The sequence below is a fragment of the Gobio gobio genome, assembly GCF_949357685.1.
Source record: "Gobio gobio genome assembly, chromosome: 20".
In the NCBI taxonomy this organism is placed as follows: Eukaryota; Metazoa; Chordata; class Actinopteri; order Cypriniformes; family Gobionidae; genus Gobio; species Gobio gobio.
In genome coordinates this window covers 15,931,522-15,951,633 of record NC_137113.1, presented here as the reverse complement: position 1 = coordinate 15,951,633, position 20,112 = coordinate 15,931,522, and the positions used below count along the sequence as shown (strand labels likewise).

The window sequence follows — 20,112 nt, the reverse complement described above, 5'->3', positions numbered from 1 at the left end:
CGTGTTTGTCTGTGTGTGTGTGTTTGTGTGTGTGTGTGTGTGTGTGTGGGTCCTGCCTGACCCCGGCCTTGTTAAAGGAATGCCTCCATGTGGTCAGTTCGCAGGAGAACACAGGTTGTCAGGTCAGGCCCAATCAATCAGCTTTGATCTTTAATAGACCCTCTCCCCAAGCTCCTCAATTAGACCTCCTATGCTAGATTTTCCAATACAAGGTATCCTTAGGCTAGCAAAGGGATCACACTATTTGTGACTTACACACAAGCACACACATACATGGTCACATTCACTCACACACTTTCAAAGGCACTTCTTCCATTAAGGACATCGAATGTGACTGGTTATATGTGTGCATTTATCATGTGTTCAAAATCAATGCATTGTAATGTATAGTGGTGGTTTTCAGCTGGTGGCAGGTCGAATCTGGTGTTTGTGTGTGTGTGTAGAGAGAGAGAGAGAGAGAGAGAGAGAGAGAGAGAGAGAGAGAGAGAGAGAGAGATTATGACAAAAAATAATTTATTTGTTTATATCTTTCCACTACTTTCCAAAACTTAGAGGTCAGTATGTTTTTTTTAAAGATCTAAAGATCACTCCTATATATAAACTATATATATATATGTGTGTGTGTGTGTGTGTGTGTGTTTTAACATTGTAATAATGTTTCACAATATTACAGTTTATATATATATATATATATATATATATATATATATATATATATATATATATATATATATATATAATATATATATATACAGTATATATATATATATATATATATATATATACATACAGTATATATATATATATGTATATATCAAGTAAATGCAGCCTTGGTGAGTGAAAGATACTTATTTCAAAAACATGTTTAAAAGTCTTGCCGACATCAAACCTTTGTGTATATAACCTTGTAGTGAATATATAATATTTCTTTTGTTTGTTTTTTTGGTTATAAATATATAATCTATCTTCAAACAGGCATAGTTATTATAGCAAAATAAAAGTCGCTTTGTTATAAGGCTAATACTAATGCCAGTTTTGGCACAGTTTCTTTCTTGTATTAAGTTTGTAAATTCACTCTTCTGTTGTTTATGCATTTGCAAAAAAAAGTCAAAATTTAGTTCAAAGAAATATTAATAATTGTAATATGAATAAATAACTAATGGGTGTTAAAGCAAAACTACATGTGAACCACTGATTGAAAAACTGTAGTTATAAGATGCGATAAGAAACAGCTTTTATGTATTGAATGCAAATAAATAGATAACAACTGCACCATTCCATACAAAAACCCCAGACACACTCTGGGTAAATTCAATAAAAATAATAGTTTAAACTTGCATAAAAAGCTTTTTATTTGCCTTTATTGGCCATTTTGAATTTTATGTCTATATTTGTAGGAGTGGTGCAACTCTTATTTTATTTTAATGCACACTGAGCTGCACAATAGTTCTAAATATGCAGTCTATAAGTTTAGTGTTTAATGTTACTATTTTGATTATATTGTCACACACTATTTATTCCCCTAATCCAGCAACGATTAGATTCAATGTGTGCTTTTATCACCTTATGACATGCATTTCTCAGTTACTGTCATCCTCAGAGTTCACACACACACACACACACACACACACACACACACATACACACACACACACACACACACACACACACACACACACACACACACATACGCACACAGACAGTAAATGAAAACTGACAGAGGAGTTTGAACTCGAAGACTCTGTGACTCTTGACTCCTGGGAATCTTCTGGCAGTTGTGGGTGACAAGACAGCGCAGATCAAGAATGAGCTGCAAATTTCCAGTCTTCTTGAGGAAAGAGTCCTCAGCAGCATACAGACTACACTTGCATCTAGCCTTATTTCTTTCTTGGTGTTTTCTCTCCCTCTAAATCAAGTTACAGCTCTTGCTATACAATATAAATGAATCAAGTCTGGGAAGGTGCTTTTTGATGCTTTTGAGTGATTGTTGGGGAGTGATACAGTACGGCTGTCAGAAATATGTCTATGTCTCTCTGTTTTTCTCTGTATCCAGCCGTTTCAGCTGTGTGGATACGTCTGTTTGTTGATGTGTTGTGAATTCTTGCTTAAACAAGAGAGTGCCAGAGGTCTTTATGGGAAGGGGCATGAATATGTTTTTAAGAATGGGGCGTTTGACTGTACCCTGAGGAAAATGTCTCTATTCATTGTCAATGATTCTATCTTGTGTGATTCTATTATTTGTCTGCCATAATATATTACATAAATAAATAAATAAAGTAATGCCTTTGAATTATCTTTAGATTATCAAATTATTATTTGGGTATTTTCTCAGTGAATATTAATATGTCATGTGAGGTTCCTGTTCCGTTTGAATCGCCATACTTTTACCTGCACAGTAAACCTGAATAAGTTGGCAAATAAGTTGGTAAGTTTCCTCAAATACTTTAAGTTATGAAATTTAAAGTTTAAGTAGCAGAACTTGCAGATTTTTATTTTGTAATCATACATTTTAATTGCTCTGAACGTGAAATATTTGTGTAAGCTAATTCATACATTTAGCTTTGCAATTCAATAAAAGCAACCTTCCTAATTGGTTACACAATGCTTTGGTAGCATTAGCATAGCATTGCACTTGCTGAATGAGGACAGCAATATGATACATTTAACATTCTGTATATCTGTTCTCAAAGTAAGCATATGCTCCACTCGTCACCATGATGGTAATCCTAAAAATGTTTTTAAAAAACAACATAACAGAAACTCTTCTAAACTAGCAGAACAAAACATTACACACTACTAAAACTCCCAATCTTGCACAAAAAAAACCCCCATAATATAACACTTAATTTTGGCATTTACTGTCAATTTTGAATGTCATGGCAAAGCAGGCTGGGAAATAGAAATTCCAGCCCAGTTTAGTTGGAATTTAAGTTTAAAAGAAGCAAGTTCATGAAACTCCAAACAATGAAACAATTCAGATTACTTAAAATGTGCCATTTTTGAGAACTCAAAAGAAAAAGAAAGTTCTGAATACTTATAAAAGTTCATTTGTGAACTAATTTGTTTAATTTGAGTTGGCTCTACTCAAACCAATTAATTATTTTGAGCGTGAGGGGTTACAGTGTTTGTTAGTTCTTATTTTCATTGTCCCTGTTCATTAGTTGTCATGGTTTGGGTATGTTCCCATTTGTTTCCATATAGTTCCTCATTTGTTAATTGATTAACTTCACCTGTTCCTTGTTTTCTCCATTCACTTAGTGTACGTTTACATGACAATGATGTGCTAAAAAGTATTTCCTTCGCGTTTTTCACGTACAGACATTAACATTGTCAAAACAATCCCCATTCACACAGATTCTCAAAAACGAATAAAAAGCTGTATTCCTGTATTCTGCATGCCAGGCCAGTAGTTGGCGATGCCACTTTGTAAAGAAACAATACGCGCCTATAGGTAATACATATGCCCATGATGTCACCATTTTCACAAATTCGCTTTTTTTTATTTTACATGGAGATGACATTGGTATCGTTTTCAAAAACCTGTATTCAAATAGCCGCTGAACGATTTTCAGTTTTTTTAAATGGTGTTGTTTTTGTTTTTTTTAAACATCTCCTTAGTCAGTATAGCCCTCGTTTTCAGTTGTTTCTTTTTCATTCTTCGTTTAGGGGTAAAACAAAGTTTGAAATACATGTGATATACTGTTAGCGAACATCTGACGCCGTCCACGCTGTTGAGAGCGGCGTTTAGATGAAAATATAACTATGTGCTGTGCGCTTTCCTCACAATAACAAAATAATCACACAACAAAATTGAGAAAACAGCAAGCAATTTTGTAATAAAGCATAAGAAATGCATCTGATCATAGCAATGTGGATATGTTTGCACAAGCTCTGCAATTCGTCACTTTGGTAAAGTCACGTTTATTTATATAGCACTTTATGCAATAGATTGCTTAAAACCAAGCAGCTTTACCATATTAAACATGAACAACTGAACAGAGGAAATGAACCAGAAAAGATTTCGATGTGAAAGAAGGCGGAGCCTCCGCGCACACCTAGCTATTATGTAATCGCCACGGACCAATGAGAGTACAGAGGTGTTTACCAGTGCACTTTTCCGTAATGTTCGCTTTAGCGAGCTGTTTCGAACTCCCAAAACGAACTCCAAATGGATTGATTGTAATTATATTTTATATGTTTATGTCAGAGTTATTATTGTTAACTAAAACAAACTATTAAAAACATGTATATACTGTATATAATAAATAAAATATAAATATTAGTGGAAAAACTTAAACTAATTGAAAATTAGAGATGTTGAAATAAGTTGTAAGCAATATAAGTATTTACTGGAAATCAATCTAAAAACAAACGTTTATGTATGTCACCCTTCACCGCAAGTTTGATTAACAGGCGATCTGACCAATCACATCGCCAAATCTGCCGTTTCGTCCGACAAAGCAGTCAGGAGAGTTAGTAGGTGGACTTGAACTTGGAAAAACGGTGTGTACACTGACGTCTTTCCGCGATTGAAACAACATTTCTTTTAGTGTTCATTCATGTTTAATTCATGCTTATCAAAGAACTAGAAGGAAGAGATAATCGGTTCACGAGCAGCTTTAACTGAGGCACTACAGCGACCATGACACATTAAAAAGCCACAAAATGGTATTTATTCTTTAAATTTCTTTAAAAAATTACAATTTCATATCAAAAGTAACTTGCTCTGTCCTGTCTGTCGGCGTGTTGTCAGTGTCCTCTTTGCTCCGTGATGTATTTTCTTTACGTGAGAACGTGTGTGGTGTGAGAGCGCCATGGCTTGTCGGGCATAGCAACAGTAACTAAAGGGGTCGGGTCTTTGCGAACGGTCCATTGCATTAAACAAAATATTCTCAAGTTCACATAGCTGTGATGACAAAGGAAACAAAACTGAAATAAAAATAAATATAAATAGCAATATTTTTAAATAACAAAAGCACATAATGAAGTTAATAAAAATTAAACTACAATTAACATGGAAACTAAAAATACAAAAGCTAATTCAAAGTATTAATAAAACTAAAATAACATGTGTTATTTGTTATTTCATAATGTGTTTTATTATATATGCAGTTGTGGTCAGAATTATTGGCACCCTGGTAAATATGATCAAATATGGCTGTAAAAGTAAATCTGCATTGTTTATCCTTTTGATCTTTTATTTAAAAAAATCACAAAAATGTAACCTTTCATTGAAGTAAAATAATTGAAAGTGGGGGTAAATCACATTATGAAATTAATGCTTTTCTCCAAAACATGTTGGCCATAATTATTGGCACCCTTTTATTAAATAAACCTCCTTTTGCCAAGATAACAGCTCCGAGTCTTGTTCAAGATATCAGAGACGATTCCTCCATAAATAATCTCTCCAGATCCTTCAGATTCACAGCTCCATGTTGGTGCTTCTTCTCTTCAGTTCACCCCACTCATTTTCTATAGGGTTCAGGTCAGGGGACTGGGATGACAGAAGCTTAATTTTGTGCTCAGTGACACATTTGTGTGTTGATTTTGATGTTTGTTTTGGATTGTTGGAAGATCCAACCATGGCCCATTATAAGATTTCTAGCAGAGGCTGTCAGGTTTTGATTTTTTATTTGATAGAATAAGATACTTGCTAGAATCCATGACACTATGTATCTGAACAAGATGTCCAGGAGCTCCAGCAAAAAAAAAAATAGGCCCAAAACATTAAAGATCTAGTAGTATATTTAACCGAGGGCATGGGGGTACTTTTTATCCCTGTTTGCACCAATCTGGTGGGTTTGCTGCCAAAAAGCTCTTTTTATAGTTTCATCTGACCATAGAACCAGGTCCCTTTTGAATTTCCAGTCGTGCCTGACAACTGAATATGCTGGAGTTTGTTTCTGGATGAGCAAGAAGGATTTTTCTTGAATCCCTCCCAAACAACATGTGGTGATGTAGGGGTTGTTTGATTTTTTTTTTTTTAGGCTTTCTGTCCCCAAGACTCAACTTATCTCTGCAATTCTCCATCTGTGATCCTTGGAGAGTCTTTGGCCTTTTCCAGGCAGATTCATAACATCTTTGATTGGAACTTCTTTATTATTGCCCTGATGGTGGAAATCGGGATTTTCAATGCTTTAGCTATTTTCCTACAGCCACTTTCTATTTTGTGTAGCTCAACAATCTTTTGCTGCACATCACAACTATGTTCTTTGGTTTTACTCATTGTGATGAATGATTAAGGGAATTTGGCCTTTGTGTTTCCTCATATTTATAATCCTGTGGAACAGAAAGTCATAGCTAGACAATTTCATGTTCCTAGTCACCCTGGTGTGCTCAAAATGTAAATATTAATGGGAATATACTTCAGATATATTTTATGATATTTTACTCATAAAAAATTCTATGGGTGCCAATAATTGAATAATTGAATGATAGATCAAAAGGATAAACAATGCAGATTTATTTTTACAGTCATCTTTGATCATATTTACCAGGGGTGCCAATAATTCTGACACAACTGTAAATTATATAATAATAATATTATATAATCCATTTTTATCCTTTTTTCCTGTCAAGGCCATATCCAGGCTGTTGTTGTAAATCTTAAAAAAGAAAATGCAGTAGCAGGGACAGTGAGGGAGGGCTGGACGTTTGCTCAGCTCATTTGAGATGTTTGGTCACTGATCAAAGCAACACTCATTTTGGTGGTCTGTGCACACAAATCTAAAGAGAGAGAGAGAGAATGAGAGCACACGGGAGGGGGCTTTCCAGCTGTCTCTGGTGGCATGCCAGGTGGGATGACATGGGGCTCTGAAGTGTTAAGGGGGAGAAGCTGGCTGGGGACGAACCTGCGGAATGGCACACTGGAGATATGCAAAACGCTAATGATCCTCGCCCTCCCCCTGCCGGGACAGTTCTCTCTGCCAGGCCGCTCCAAGTGGTCCGTTCCACTGGGGATTCTCACCAGCAGGCCCAGGTATCCATGATTGCTTTTTAATGTGTGGCTCTTGGCCAATGGGAGCAGGGATTTTCATCAAGTATGACTGCAGAAATATTAAACTAGCCTGGGATTATTTTTCAGTCACAGTCCATTAAACTGTAGGGGGAAGTGGAGCCAGGAGCTTGCTCCTGCCTGCACAAGTTAGGCCAATTAGGGTTCTAATTTTTTATTAATACGCTGCAATGTTAAATAAACATGCAAACAGCTTTCGTGTTGTATGCCAATTAAATGCTGTTTTATTTGACTGCCACTTTAATCAGGTGGCTGCACATGGGGAGGATATGCAGTTTAATTAAATTGTATTACTCTGCATTTCCTGTCAAGACTCTTTTATGATTTCAAAGTAATCTATAAGGACATCAGCCATTGATTTACTCATATTTTAATAAATTATGCCGGGCCGTACCATCGCAAAACTCTGCACATGGGAGAATCGTAAAGCAAAAGGGCGGAAACAAAGAAACGAGCAGCGGGCGCGAGTCATTTTTTATCACACGGCTGAACGGCAACCCCCACAAACAATCATCTCCCAACGATGGCAGGGAGAAAGTTTCAAAAGCTCATTTTGCCCGATTTTATCGCTTCTCCTGTTCCATCAATATTGCCTTCTGGTTGATTTTTAATTTCAGGTTGGAGACCTCAGCATATTTAGTGCTCGGCTGATGACATTGTATTTATTTAGTGCTCTCGTCAATAGCGCGCTCAAGTGCAAAAAAGTCCCTCCCCCGCTTTTGCTGGGTTCTATACAGATGAGTCAAATTCTCAATGCACGTACATCCAGATTCCAGACTATCTGCATTGTATTAGTTCTTTGCCGTAGAACATGTCATGATTCCTTGTAAAAAATGAATATATAAATATATTTAGTATAGTATATATATATATATATACACTGCCGTTCAAAAGTTGGGGATCATCTTTTAAAGAAGTCTCTTATGCTCACCAAGGATGCATTTATTTGATTTAAAAAACAATAATATTGTGAAATATTATTACAATTCAAAATAGCTGTTTTCTATTTGAATATATTTTAAAATGTAATTTATTCCTGTGATGGCAAAGCTGAATTTTCAGCATCATTACTCCAGTCTTCAGTGTCACATTACGTTCAGAAATCATTCTAATATGACGATTTGCTGCTCAAGAAGCATTTATTATCACTATCATTGATGAATAGAACGTTTTTTAAAAAAATCTGCATTTATCTGAAATAGAGGGCAACATTATACACTACAGTTCAAAAGTTTGAGGTCAGTAAGAATCCTGGAAAAAACGTGTTTAGGTTTGTTTTAGTCCATGTATTGGTGATGGTGTGGTTAATGATAATGACAACGATGATTATGATGGTCATATTCATATATGCATGATATTTCACTATTGTGAACCTATGAAATGGTAATGATTAATCATGATCAGACTGATTGACAAATTGCATGAATTAAAAAAAAATCCATATTCGTGCACTAATTCAATTACCAGAGATGGATTTCTAGGCCAGTGTTCCCATGGCAATATTTACAGTGTCCAGGCTACATGACACCTTATTGTGTGTTTGTACGCATGGTCTCTCTAGACTTCAGGAAGGCGGAGGTAGCGACTGAAACAGTGGCAGCATGCGGTTATTAATGCCTTGCGCCCCTTGCAGCTATGTCTGCCGCCACAGCTTCATGCTGTATTAATCAGAGCGCCGGCACGGACTGCCCCTCCAACTGCACATGATTAAGTAGGACTGGAGCAGTGTTTAAACAGACACAGCCACACTCCCCGCTCTGAAACAAGGCTTTTGAGCATCCCCAGGGTACAGGAGGGGTAATGAATACATCGTTTGGAGAGCCGTTGTGATGCCCTGGAGAGCGCTCTGGAAGAAGAGGACTTCTTTTTCTCCAGCCCTGGCCCAGAAACAAGCAGGATGGAGCAGCCATATGGACAGGCTGGTGTGGCTGGTGTGTTTGGGTTGGACAGAGGTCCTGACAGAGCTTCCCCGCAGAGAGGAAGGGCCAAGTCCACCGGTCTAGTATCAGAGCGATGCCAGAACAGATCCGGGTCAGTGTGGCTAATGGAAGCACAGGTCCAGAACAGGATGGCCACTGCCAGAGCTACAGGGCTTGTGGGAGGAAGCATCCAGCCGGAAGAAGGCAGACATTATGTCATTCCTGTTGCTCACTTGGCAATAACAAGAGCAAGATTTTGATATTTTGCAGTGTAGTGCGTAGTTATTTTCATACAATGGCCCCTAAAATTATTTGGGCACTTTTAAAAATGTATGAATGTCATTGCATTGCACAGCGACATATCAAACCAAGTGTCATCCTTTTTAAAGAAATATAGTGCAAGCACACTTCTCAAGCCAAACATTGTTTCAAATTGTAAAACAATACATATATGGATATTTGGGCACATTTTCATTCTGGCTTTTAAATGTTAGTGGAACTAGGGCTTGGATTCCATACACATTTCAATATTTGGTAACACTTTATTTCGATGGTCCACTTTAGACACTCTACTAACTATACACTCTAAAAAATGCTGGGTTAAAAACAACCCAAGTTGGGTTGAAAATGGATTAACCCAATTATTGGGTTGTTTTAAGCAAACATTTAACCCAACAGCTAGGTTAAAACGACCCAGTCACTGGATTAAAACAACACAATTGCTGGGTTAAAACAACCTATTCACTGGGTTAAAACAACCCCATTGCTGGGTTAGTCCATTTTCAACCCAACTTGGGTTGTTTTTTAACCCAGCATTTTTTAGAGTGTAACTAACTTTGCAACTACATGCCAACTATCTCTATAGAGTACTAGTAGACTGTCTGCTTATTATCTGCTAACACTTTATTTTGACACTCCTCCAACAGACATTCTTTGGACTATAAGTAACTTTGCAACTGAATGTCAACTTATTCTACTAACCTGCACCCTAACACTTAACCATAACCTACAGTCTACTAATACTCTAAATGGAGTTATTGACTATCTACTAGTTAGAAGAATGTCTAAAGTGGACCATCGATGTGTAACCCAATTTTTTATTCAATTTGTATTCTTTTGGTTACATTATACAAGGACCCTTCTAATTTGATACATTACAAAATTAACAACTGGGCCCAAACTATGTAGTTCAAATGCTATTCATTAACAGATCAACACCAAAATGCTAAAGATTGAAATAAGCTTTAACCTGAATGTCTTGCACAATCCTGTGTGTATAAGCAAAACAAATAATCACAACTGTGCTGAAAACAATAGCAAGATTGTGAGTGCTTTTATACAGCAGGGACATTCATATGGTTCATTGCTGAATGAATCAGCGTTTTGAAAGAATCAGTTGAATGGATGATTCAATGACTCCACCCAGTCCCTTGCTGCTATCTATGGGTGATTCGTTCTGATTCTTTCTGAATCTACTATCTCATAAGATGCATTTGTTCATGAAAAAGACTACACTATTTGCACTGTTTTTAATTAATTAAAAACCAAATTGGACTTAAAGGGGTGGTAAAACACATTCTTTTGAAGGCTTGACTGTGTTTGTGGGGTGCACTGTAACATGTGTTCATGCTTCGTTTTAAAAAAAATTGCCTTATTTTTCATATATTTGACCTTTATTCTACACTGCTCTGTCCCTCCTTGTAAAACGGTCTGATGCTTTCCGGGTTGTATGAAGCCAGTCCCTCAAAAATACGCGATGGGCTCAGATTGGTTAGCTGGCCCAGTGTGTTGTGATTCGCTAACCGCCTAGTGCACGTTTGTCGGAAACGTCACGCCCCTTACCTTTACCGGAGGCTGTGCTTTGGTCAGTATTAGAAACAACGGCGTCAATAAAACCATATGAGCCCGAATCAGACCCAGAACATTTGAGTGAAGATGATCGAGCAGAACTTGTTCAGTCCTCAAGAGTAAAGACTGCGGATCTATAATGATCGCTACTGAATGGCACTTTAACTTTTGTATTTTTAGAACGATTATAGCCAAATATCTGTCGCAAGAACTAACCCAAAACGAACACTAAACACTGGCTTTAACTAGTAAGTTAGCCAAATCACACACAGAACCATGTTTAGCATGCCTGTAGATAAACAATACATAAAAGCTCTAATCAAAGAATCATTTACACTAATGCCAGGTTCGCTGTTGAGATTTTAACGTTAGTGTTTGTAACGTTAGGTGTTCGTCGGATAACGTTAAGTATGAATGAGCATTTAACAGACTGGTTTGCAGAACAGCGCTGTCATCTGTTTACTTCCTTGCTACAACCTATTACAGGAAAACACATCGATGAAAAATAAATCAGACTTACAGGTTGTGGCCCGTAAACAGCTTCTGTTTGTAAATCCAGCTTTCAGGACAAGCCGTTGTGCATATCCTGTATTGAACTCGCGAAGTTTGTGGAAGTTGTCCTCCGTGAAATGTGCAGCGCGCGCGTTGTGCATCCACGCACCGGCAGTGTTTTTTTCACGCAGCTGACGTTGTGCAAATCCGGCATTGAAATCGCGAAGACGGTGGATGTTTTCCTCCGTGAGATGTGCTGCAGGGAGCCCCGCGCGCGCCTGTTCCCCGTCTCAAACACACGTGCATATAACATGCTGTATGTTAAACGCTCTGCAACGCACCCCCGTCCCAAGGAAGGCTGAACAGAGCAAGTACCCCAGACCTGCAATCCGGATGAAAATAACAGCGTTTCCTTGGCATCGCGGCAACAACACTCCAGCCTAACTATACCACAACAGCGCCGCGATACAAAATGGCCTCACCCCCCTTATTTAATATTCTCGGAGGAGGGGTTTATGTAAATATTGAGCCTGGTGATGTCACCAACCCTGGAGGAATGTGTGTAGTCGCCTACTGGCCGTTTGCTGTAGTTCTTAGAAACTGATTTCTTTAAAAGCAAATATCTCCCTTTGCTTTAAACTTTGAACGTTGTAACTTTGCAGATGTTGTTTATGCTCAAGCAGCAACATTACACGCTAGCTAAAGTTAGAATAGTGAAATCGTGGTTTACCACCCCTTTAATATTCTGTGTGAAGCGGGGCAGGAACATGCCACTCAGTGAGCTTGTAGGGTTTTTTAACCCTAAAACAATGATAAAACAATGAATAGTAAGTTCTGTCATATTATTCAATTACTTTTACAGTTTTTTGCCATGGTATCGATTCAGTATCGGTATTGAGGTATTTTAGTCTGGTATCGTATCAAAGTCATAATTTTGGTATCGTGACAACACTATTTTATATAAAAAGTATTTGCTGATATTCTCTTTCTTTTTTTGTTGGTTTACAAATGTGTACCTTTTTAAATTTTTACTCTTTTAGTTTTACATTTTGTCAAGGGCTTGTTTACATTTATACTTTGTTTTAATAGTACACTACTGAAGGCCAACGTTGCAAGTTAAATTAAATGTTTTTAAGTAAAATTGTTGAAAATTATTGTGATAAATTAGTCGATAGATTAACTGATTAATCGATAAATTAGTCGATAGATTAATCGATATAAAAATAGTCGTTAGTGGCAGCCCTACTTTAGATTACAGCCCGGAAAGTACTGCGTAAGTAAAGCGAATTTACAGCGTAACTTTCGGTAATTATTGTGTTACTATAAAGTACATATGTGTAGGTGTACAATATTTAATATTTGGGGAATAAAGGGGTAACTATCAGGAAAATTAACAAATAATTTATACTGTTAAGTATTTTTTAATTAAGGGGTAATTATTCATGTAGTTACAGGGTAAGTGGTGCTTATTATTTCATGTAGTTACAGGGTAAGTGTGAATCTGCAGGCTGTAAATTAAAGCGGTGTTTGTTCCCCTCTTGTTTCATGTAGTTACAGGGTAAGTACAGTAAAAATAAGTACACAATCTAATATCACTCTGAAATCTTTATTTGAAAAAACAACATTCAAAACAGATTCACAAGACTTCTTATTCGTTTCTCTTGCTTGGCTTCATCCTCCTCTTGTTCCTCTTCTTTTTCGTTCTTGCCACAGATGAATCTTAAGAAGGAATCCAGTGTCACTAGCTATTCTCTATTATATATTAAAAGAAAATACAGTACACCCAGAAATGTCCTCATCGTTTACTCGTCTTTTACCCTCATGCCATCCGAGATGTATACGACTTTCTTTATTCAGATAAACACAAACAAAAAAAAATCATCTCTGCTAAAGAAAACTCATTTGGGTTCCTAAAAGTTGAAGCATCAAACAGCACATACAGCAATAACTACAGTAATCCATACGATCCCAATGGATGAATCAATGTCTTCTGAAGTGAAACGGTAAGTGTTTGTAAGAAAAATACCAATATTTTAAATTTTTTAAACTGTAGACTATCGCTTCCCACCAGCAGTCATCTGTGCGTGCATGAGATGGTTAAGTTAACGCTTGACGTAACTTGAAACGTGATGTAATCTCCGCCGAGAAACTCCGGTCACGGGGATGTCGGATGCCTTCCGTTTTTATTTAATTACATTTATTTAATTAATGCTCACAACAGTATACAAACAATAACATAATACATGATAATAGCAATGAGAAACAAACAATGTGTGGAAATAAAAAGATACAAAACGTGCCTCTTTCTGTCAAGACGTTATTATTTGAAATGAAACATTTATTTAAAAAAAAAAATGAAATGAAAAAGAAGTGTCGTAAATCTATTTTGAAAGTTGTTTGTCAAATAAATGTTTCAGAGTGATATCAGATTTTGTACGTGTTTTTTATTGTACTTACCTTGTAACTACATGAAACAAGAGGGGAACAAACACCACTTTAATTTACAGCCCACAGATTCATACTTACCCTGTAACTACATGGATAATTACCCCTTAATTAAAATATACTTACAATATAAATGATTTGATAATTTTCCTGATAGTCACCCCTTTATTCCCCATTTTAAAATACTAAAAATAAAAGGATTCCTCTCTTTCCGCTCGCAAATTCCACCATGTAAATGGCGAATCCGCCATGGTGCAAGTGCAACTGGCTTTTATAGGGAATGGGAGATGAGACTCTGATCGGTTTATTGCACGTTACGCCCAAAACACACCCATGACTCATTAAGAGACCAGGTACAACCCTTTTGGACCGTATTTTCAGACGTTAAACTAGCAAAAGTAGATTCGGACAAGCCTTAAAGGTATAATTCACCCAAAAATTAAAATTCTGTCATCATTTACTCACCCTCAAGTTGTTCCAAACCTGTATGAGTTTCTTTGTTCTGCTGAACACAAAAGAAGATATTTTGAAGAATGTTTGTAACCAAGCAGATAGAGCAACCATTGACTGCCATAGTATTTTTTCCCTACTATGGTAGTCAATGGTTGCTCTCTCAGCTTGGTTACAAACATTCTTCCAAATATCTTCTTTTGTGTTCAGTAGAACAAAGAAACTCATACAGGTTTGGAACAACTTGAGGGTGAGTAAATGATGACAGAATTTTCGTTTTTGGGTGAACTATCCCTTTAAGTGCACCTGCGCCAAACGCTTCAGACCATGTGCGTAGATCATTAAAATAGGGCCTGTAATGTTGCCCTATTTTAATGCCATATAACTCATTGCATTGTGTATTCTTGCTATTATTTTGTCTTTTTATCTCGTCACATTCAGTTCAGATACCAAACTCGGGTTAAATATGACTTCTCTTTCCATAGGATCACATATTTTCAACAGTGGGGATTGTTGTGTCACCTCTGAAAAGTGGTGCAGGAAACTCTGGTATAGAATAAAAAGATCTATTGTGGGATTTTAAAAATCGATATCGAGATCATTAAATGAGGATCGCAATTAATTGGCAAGTCAGTATTTTTACCCAAACGCTTGTGGAATATGTCAGTGCTTGTCAAGTTCACACAGTTGTCATGACAGAGGAAACAAAGATTGTTTCCTCTGTCATGACAACTGTGTGAACTTGACAATATTCAATTCATACATGAACGTTTGTTTTTCGGTTAAACCCTTTTTATTGAATATTTCTATTTATGTTTGTTCCCTTATTATCGTGGAAAACCTAGAATCCTCCACTCTCACATCGCACTTGAGATTGAAAGCCGGGTGCTTCCCCACAGATCAGGCAGGGATCGTTTACGGTGCTTATTGTCATCCTTGCAGAGAAACGCGAGATAATGCAGTCTCAGTTTCAACCTAAATTCCTCCATTCATCTGCATGAGTGCACAGCGACGAGCCTTGGACTGAGATGCGCTGATGGCAGATTTAGATGTGATGACACTCTTTTCTGCCTTAAATCAAACTGTTATCGCCTCCTTATCAAACTAAAAATACTCCCTCTCACACACTGTTTATGACAACTTTGACATTTCGCTCAGTTTTTAAAGCTCTTGTCAAATTTGCCAAACTGCAGGGCAGAGTGAGATAGAGTGAGTTAGGAAAGGTTGTCAGAGAGAGAGAGAGAGAGAGCGAGGGGGGCTTTAAAGACAAAGCGCATGAGGGAAAACCAGGGAAAAGGAAGGAAAAGAGACAGGGAGATAGTGAAGCAGCCTTGGGGGGTTGTTGTAATGTATCTGCAGTGTAGCATGTCAGTGCAGCTTTACTTTACTGCATCCTCATCTCGTCGTCAATAATTAATCACAGGTGAGGCGTGGTGAGAAACATGCCCACGGATGCCAAAGGAGCTTCAACCGGTGCCAACAGACAGCAGGGAAGCCTCAAACACGATGACAGCCATCCCTCCCCGCATCGAGTCTCACCTTACGACACACGTTCCTGTGATGCAACGCCGGCACGGTCTGAATTACATCACCTGCGAAAAGAGCAGGAGCGGCGTTCGGCCTCCAAATCTACGGCGAAGCGGCACGCCGGCTGTTTTATTGCTAATTAGGCCATATCTTTTTATTTCTATACACCAAAAAATCAGCCACATGTATCATGGATATAAATGCGTTATAGTTGTGATCGATTGGCTGGAGAGCGGCCCTGTGGCATGAATATTCATGGGGTGATGTATAGAGAGGGAGGGAGCGGCATTGGAGGCTCGTGGTGTGTGATCCGTGGACTTTACAGTCACCGCCGGGTAGCCTGCGGCTAGCAGCCACCATAAACAATAATGCAAGGCCCATTTATAACACTAAAACTCATGTGTCGCCGCAGCCACAAAGAGCACAAGTGACATTTTAATGGGCCTTTTTACTTTTTGTTTTTCAATAATGAATGCATGGCTTGCTGTGGTGCGCTCCACAATATGCGCCTCACTATTGTTTTGAGGCATAATGCAGATTTTTGCTGTACTTGGCATTTATAGGGAATAATTTAATACACATCGCAATCTTTGCACGCGCTTCCCTGAGACCGCTTTCCAAGACTGGGAGAATGGAGGGGTTTTTTTTTGTTTTGAGCTGAACTGGTGGGATATGGTGTGTGGTTGTGTGATGTTAGTTTCATGTTTTCTTTATGTCTTTGTGAGTACTGATCATAGTGTGTGTGTGTGTGTGTGTGTTACCCAAAGGAGGTTCAATGCAGCTGTTAGTTTGCTTTGCTGTGTAAGCAGGGTTGACCCCACTGTTGATCACATGCCAAGCACTTTTCCCTCACACCGTGCCACTCGCACACAGACTGATGGGCACCAAACAGCTGAGACGAGGAGTGTTCAAATTGTCAAAGGAATATTTGTGTCTCTCTTACATTTGAATAAATTCGCTCTTCAAATAATAAATCGTTTTTGTTTTCCCTTCCTTTCTTAGCGTCAGTTCACGCGTTTTTGCGGTTAAATGAAAAAAAGAGCAAGGTCTATAAACGTTTTTTAAAAAATGTAATGTATTTTAACTTGAGCTGTGCTTTTAGAATGCTGTGTCATGTGCGAGATGCTGCAAAAGACACGAGACGTGAGCGCAACGGTTAAAGATGTCCATCTAGCGTGTGTTTACATTGAAAAACAATGGATTGAAAAACAATGGAAAAGTAGCACAGAATGGAAAAATGTGTTGTGTAAATGGCCTCTTACTGCCTTTGTTTTCATTCCTTTCCTCCTTTTCATCCTTTCTTTTTATTTATTTTTCCTTCCTTCCTTCCTTCCTTCCTTCCTTCCTTCCTTCCTTCCTTCCTTCCTTCCTTCCATCCATCCATCATCCATCCTACTTTTTCACTTTTCCTTTTTTTGCTTCCTTTGTTTTTCCTTCCTTGCTTCATTTCTTACTGCCTTTGTTTTTCCTTCCTACCTCCTTTCCATAATTCCTTCCTTCATGTTTTCTCCTTCCATACTTATTTCTTTCTCTCTGCATTCTTTTTCCTCTTTCCTTTCTTCCTTCTTTCCTTCCCTCATACCTTTCTTTTCCCCTTCCTTCCTTTTTCATTCTTTGTCTTTTTTGCTCTTCTTCTCTTTTGTAATCGTGTGTATTATTATTAATTGTTCCGAGTCATTGTATATTGTTATTTAACCTATTCCAAATGTCTCTTTTTTTTCTCTCTCTCCTTCTGTAGAAACTAAACCAGGAAACGGGCTGTGTAAAACAGGAAGCATTGCTCTCTTTGGAAACGTAGTGTACAGTGGGCTGCTGAACGATCACTTCTGGCATTTTGGGGTGCCCCTTGTCACAAGACTGGTAAGTGGATGCCCTCTTTGTGTTTTCCAGATTGGTGGCATGGTTGGCACTGCTTCTCTGCTCCCTTTGCCACCTTAGGATCTCCCACTGGCAGTTGGGATTTTGGCATCAGTTGTGTTTTGGCTGGGCAGGACTTTTACCAGGGACTTTTTTTTTTCTTTTATTGTTTTCCTTTCCTCTTTTTTGTCAGAAGGTCCTGAAATATAAGGGGACTTAGTTGTGCTTGCACGTTCAGTAAAGTATCCATAATTACAAGTTCATATTCACTCAATAGTAATATTTAATTATGTCTAAGGTTATTTAGCTTTCTGCTCTGACAGCTGCACCCAACCACAGAGAACAGCAGTGGAAAGGGAATGGGGCTGATCTTGCAGGCACATGCCATGTTCTCCTTCCTGATTTCCCTGTCTGTCTTCTTTCTCAATGATGCAAGATCTAAATGAGTAGATAATGCATTGGCATATGATGTGTCTGTTTAAGAACTGAATATTAGTTGGCTACTCAAGTTTTAATTAAACTGTAATCTTAGCGCATGTCAGTGCCTCTGCCTTATTATGAATTGATAAATATTGATGCTCCGTCTTCCTCTGAAATATGTCAAACAGTATTAGCATACAGGCAGGGAAGGACAGGGAGGAGGCAGAGCTGGAGCAATTTACTGCCTTATACTCGATTAAGATAAAAAAGGATTTGGAGGATCAGAAGTATAAATCTCTGAGGGTAACTTGTTTTTCATTGCTTTCCCAATTGAGCGTGCAGACGTGTTTCAGATGAAAACTTTAGCAGCAAAATTGGGATGTAGGCATGTGCCGGTATACAGTAATATACATCACGATAATTCCTGATATAATTCTCGTGGGCACTTCAAAATACCGTAAATTATTTAATATGAATTATTCCAATTATTCCGCTACTTTTCCCATCATCTGGTTAAAATGCTAAAAAAAAATCTGGTAACCCCGTTAAGAAAGCACCTGCACTACTTTTTGTTTCTGAACACTATTTAAATGTTTCAAATAGCGATTCAGATTTCTGTATTCACAATGGTGTTCATCGCAGCACCGAATACCTAAATACTTAACTATATAATACAATATATAATAAAATTAATAAGACTTAACAGACTTTTATTTATTATTATACTATTACTATTTATACACGTGTTACTATAGTAATAACAGTAAATTATGTATAATTACAAGTAACTAACCCTAAACCAAACCATTACCGTAACTTTATAGTAAGTTCATGTAGTTCATTAATATTACTCAGAACTTATTTGAGCAGGTACAATGTAACTATGTCACCTTAAAATAAAGAGTAACCACGTTAACTAATGAATTCTTTTGCACTTGAATCGGTTTGAAACATTTGTTTACTTATTACATTTTTGGTGTAATGCTTTATTGCATTTAAATGTTCAGTTATTTTTTTTTTATCATAAAAAAGTTATTAAACCTGTTATAGTATGACAGCACTTTTTTGCAATTTCAATATTGTGATAATAACGTATACCGTGATAAAAGCTTTTGATTTTGAAAATTTCATAACGTCACATGCCTATATGTAGTTCAACTTCTTTCTTCAGAGAGAATGTAGCATCATTTGATTCAGGTTCGAAAAATAAGATTGTTCCTTGTATTAATATGATTTTTTTTAAATGATTTATTAATTTATGGCAAAACACAAATTTTCTTTCCCATTCATTAATTGGCTTGCTGCTTAAAGGCTTAATATCTAGAAAATGTGACATTTTTAAACATCTGCTAGTTTGCATCTTAATTTTTGAATGTCAAGGTGTTTCACGTGTTCGAAAACATCAGTTTGTATTTACTAAGGGGTTAGGGTTTTGCTAGTTATCATGGCACTGCTATCCCTTGCTGGTAGATGCTGGTACATTATTCTGTTGTTCTTCTGTGACTGACAGTGACTAGGAAAGGGCTTAGGACCAGTCTGAGCTGGTTTGCTGGTCTTCCAGTCTGTTTAGCTGGATAGCTATTTGGTCTCCCGGCCTGACCCGCCAAACAAAGACCACCAAACAAGCTAAGACTAGTAAGTTTTAGCCTGGTTTCTAAGCAGGAAATGGATTGCTTTTCTCAGTCCATTTACTGTATAGTTCTGCTTCGTTTTTACTGCTTTTGAATAAAACTAGCATTCCTGTCAGAAAAATGTTCTAAATAGTTTCCACTGGCTTCCTTTTTGCAGGGTGAAAAGATCCCTTTTTGCTAAATGTATTTAATCATTTATAGTCCAATGCCTAATTTGGCTTTACAAAACTTTATTTAGATTGAATGATCGTTGGCGTAGCTGGAAGGCCCAAAGCAATTACGTTATCCCAACTTTTCCTTTTCCCAAACTTTAATTTTCCTCTCCACTTGGGAGATAGGAAATTCTACTAATGGCATTTGGAAATACAATGCTTTGGATAGCCAAAGCACGTTTAGAGTTTAAGTGCGCTCGCATGCTTCCACTCAAATCACTATAAATGAGTTCTACCTGAGTTCCAAACCACATTCCTTTTTGACAAATTAAGTAAATTAGTCAATGCCTCTGAAA

The 20,112-nt window shown here is 37.4% G+C and overlaps 1 protein-coding gene across 5 annotated transcripts in view; it reads left to right on the top strand.

Moving 5' to 3' along the window:
• The window catches only part of rbfox3a (RNA binding fox-1 homolog 3a), a gene marked incomplete at its 5' end in the record, with an annotated part of 516,394 nt that overhangs the window by 330,013 nt on the left and 166,269 nt on the right, over window positions 1–20,112 (top strand). For all 5 annotated transcript variants that reach the window (XM_079845977.1, XM_079845975.1, XM_079845976.1 and 2 more), the window contains one exon: window positions 17,435–17,556. In XM_079845977.1, the coding sequence (XP_079702103.1) occupies window positions 17,435–17,556 (122 nt within the window). The remainder of the gene's footprint in view (window positions 1–17,434; window positions 17,557–20,112) is intronic.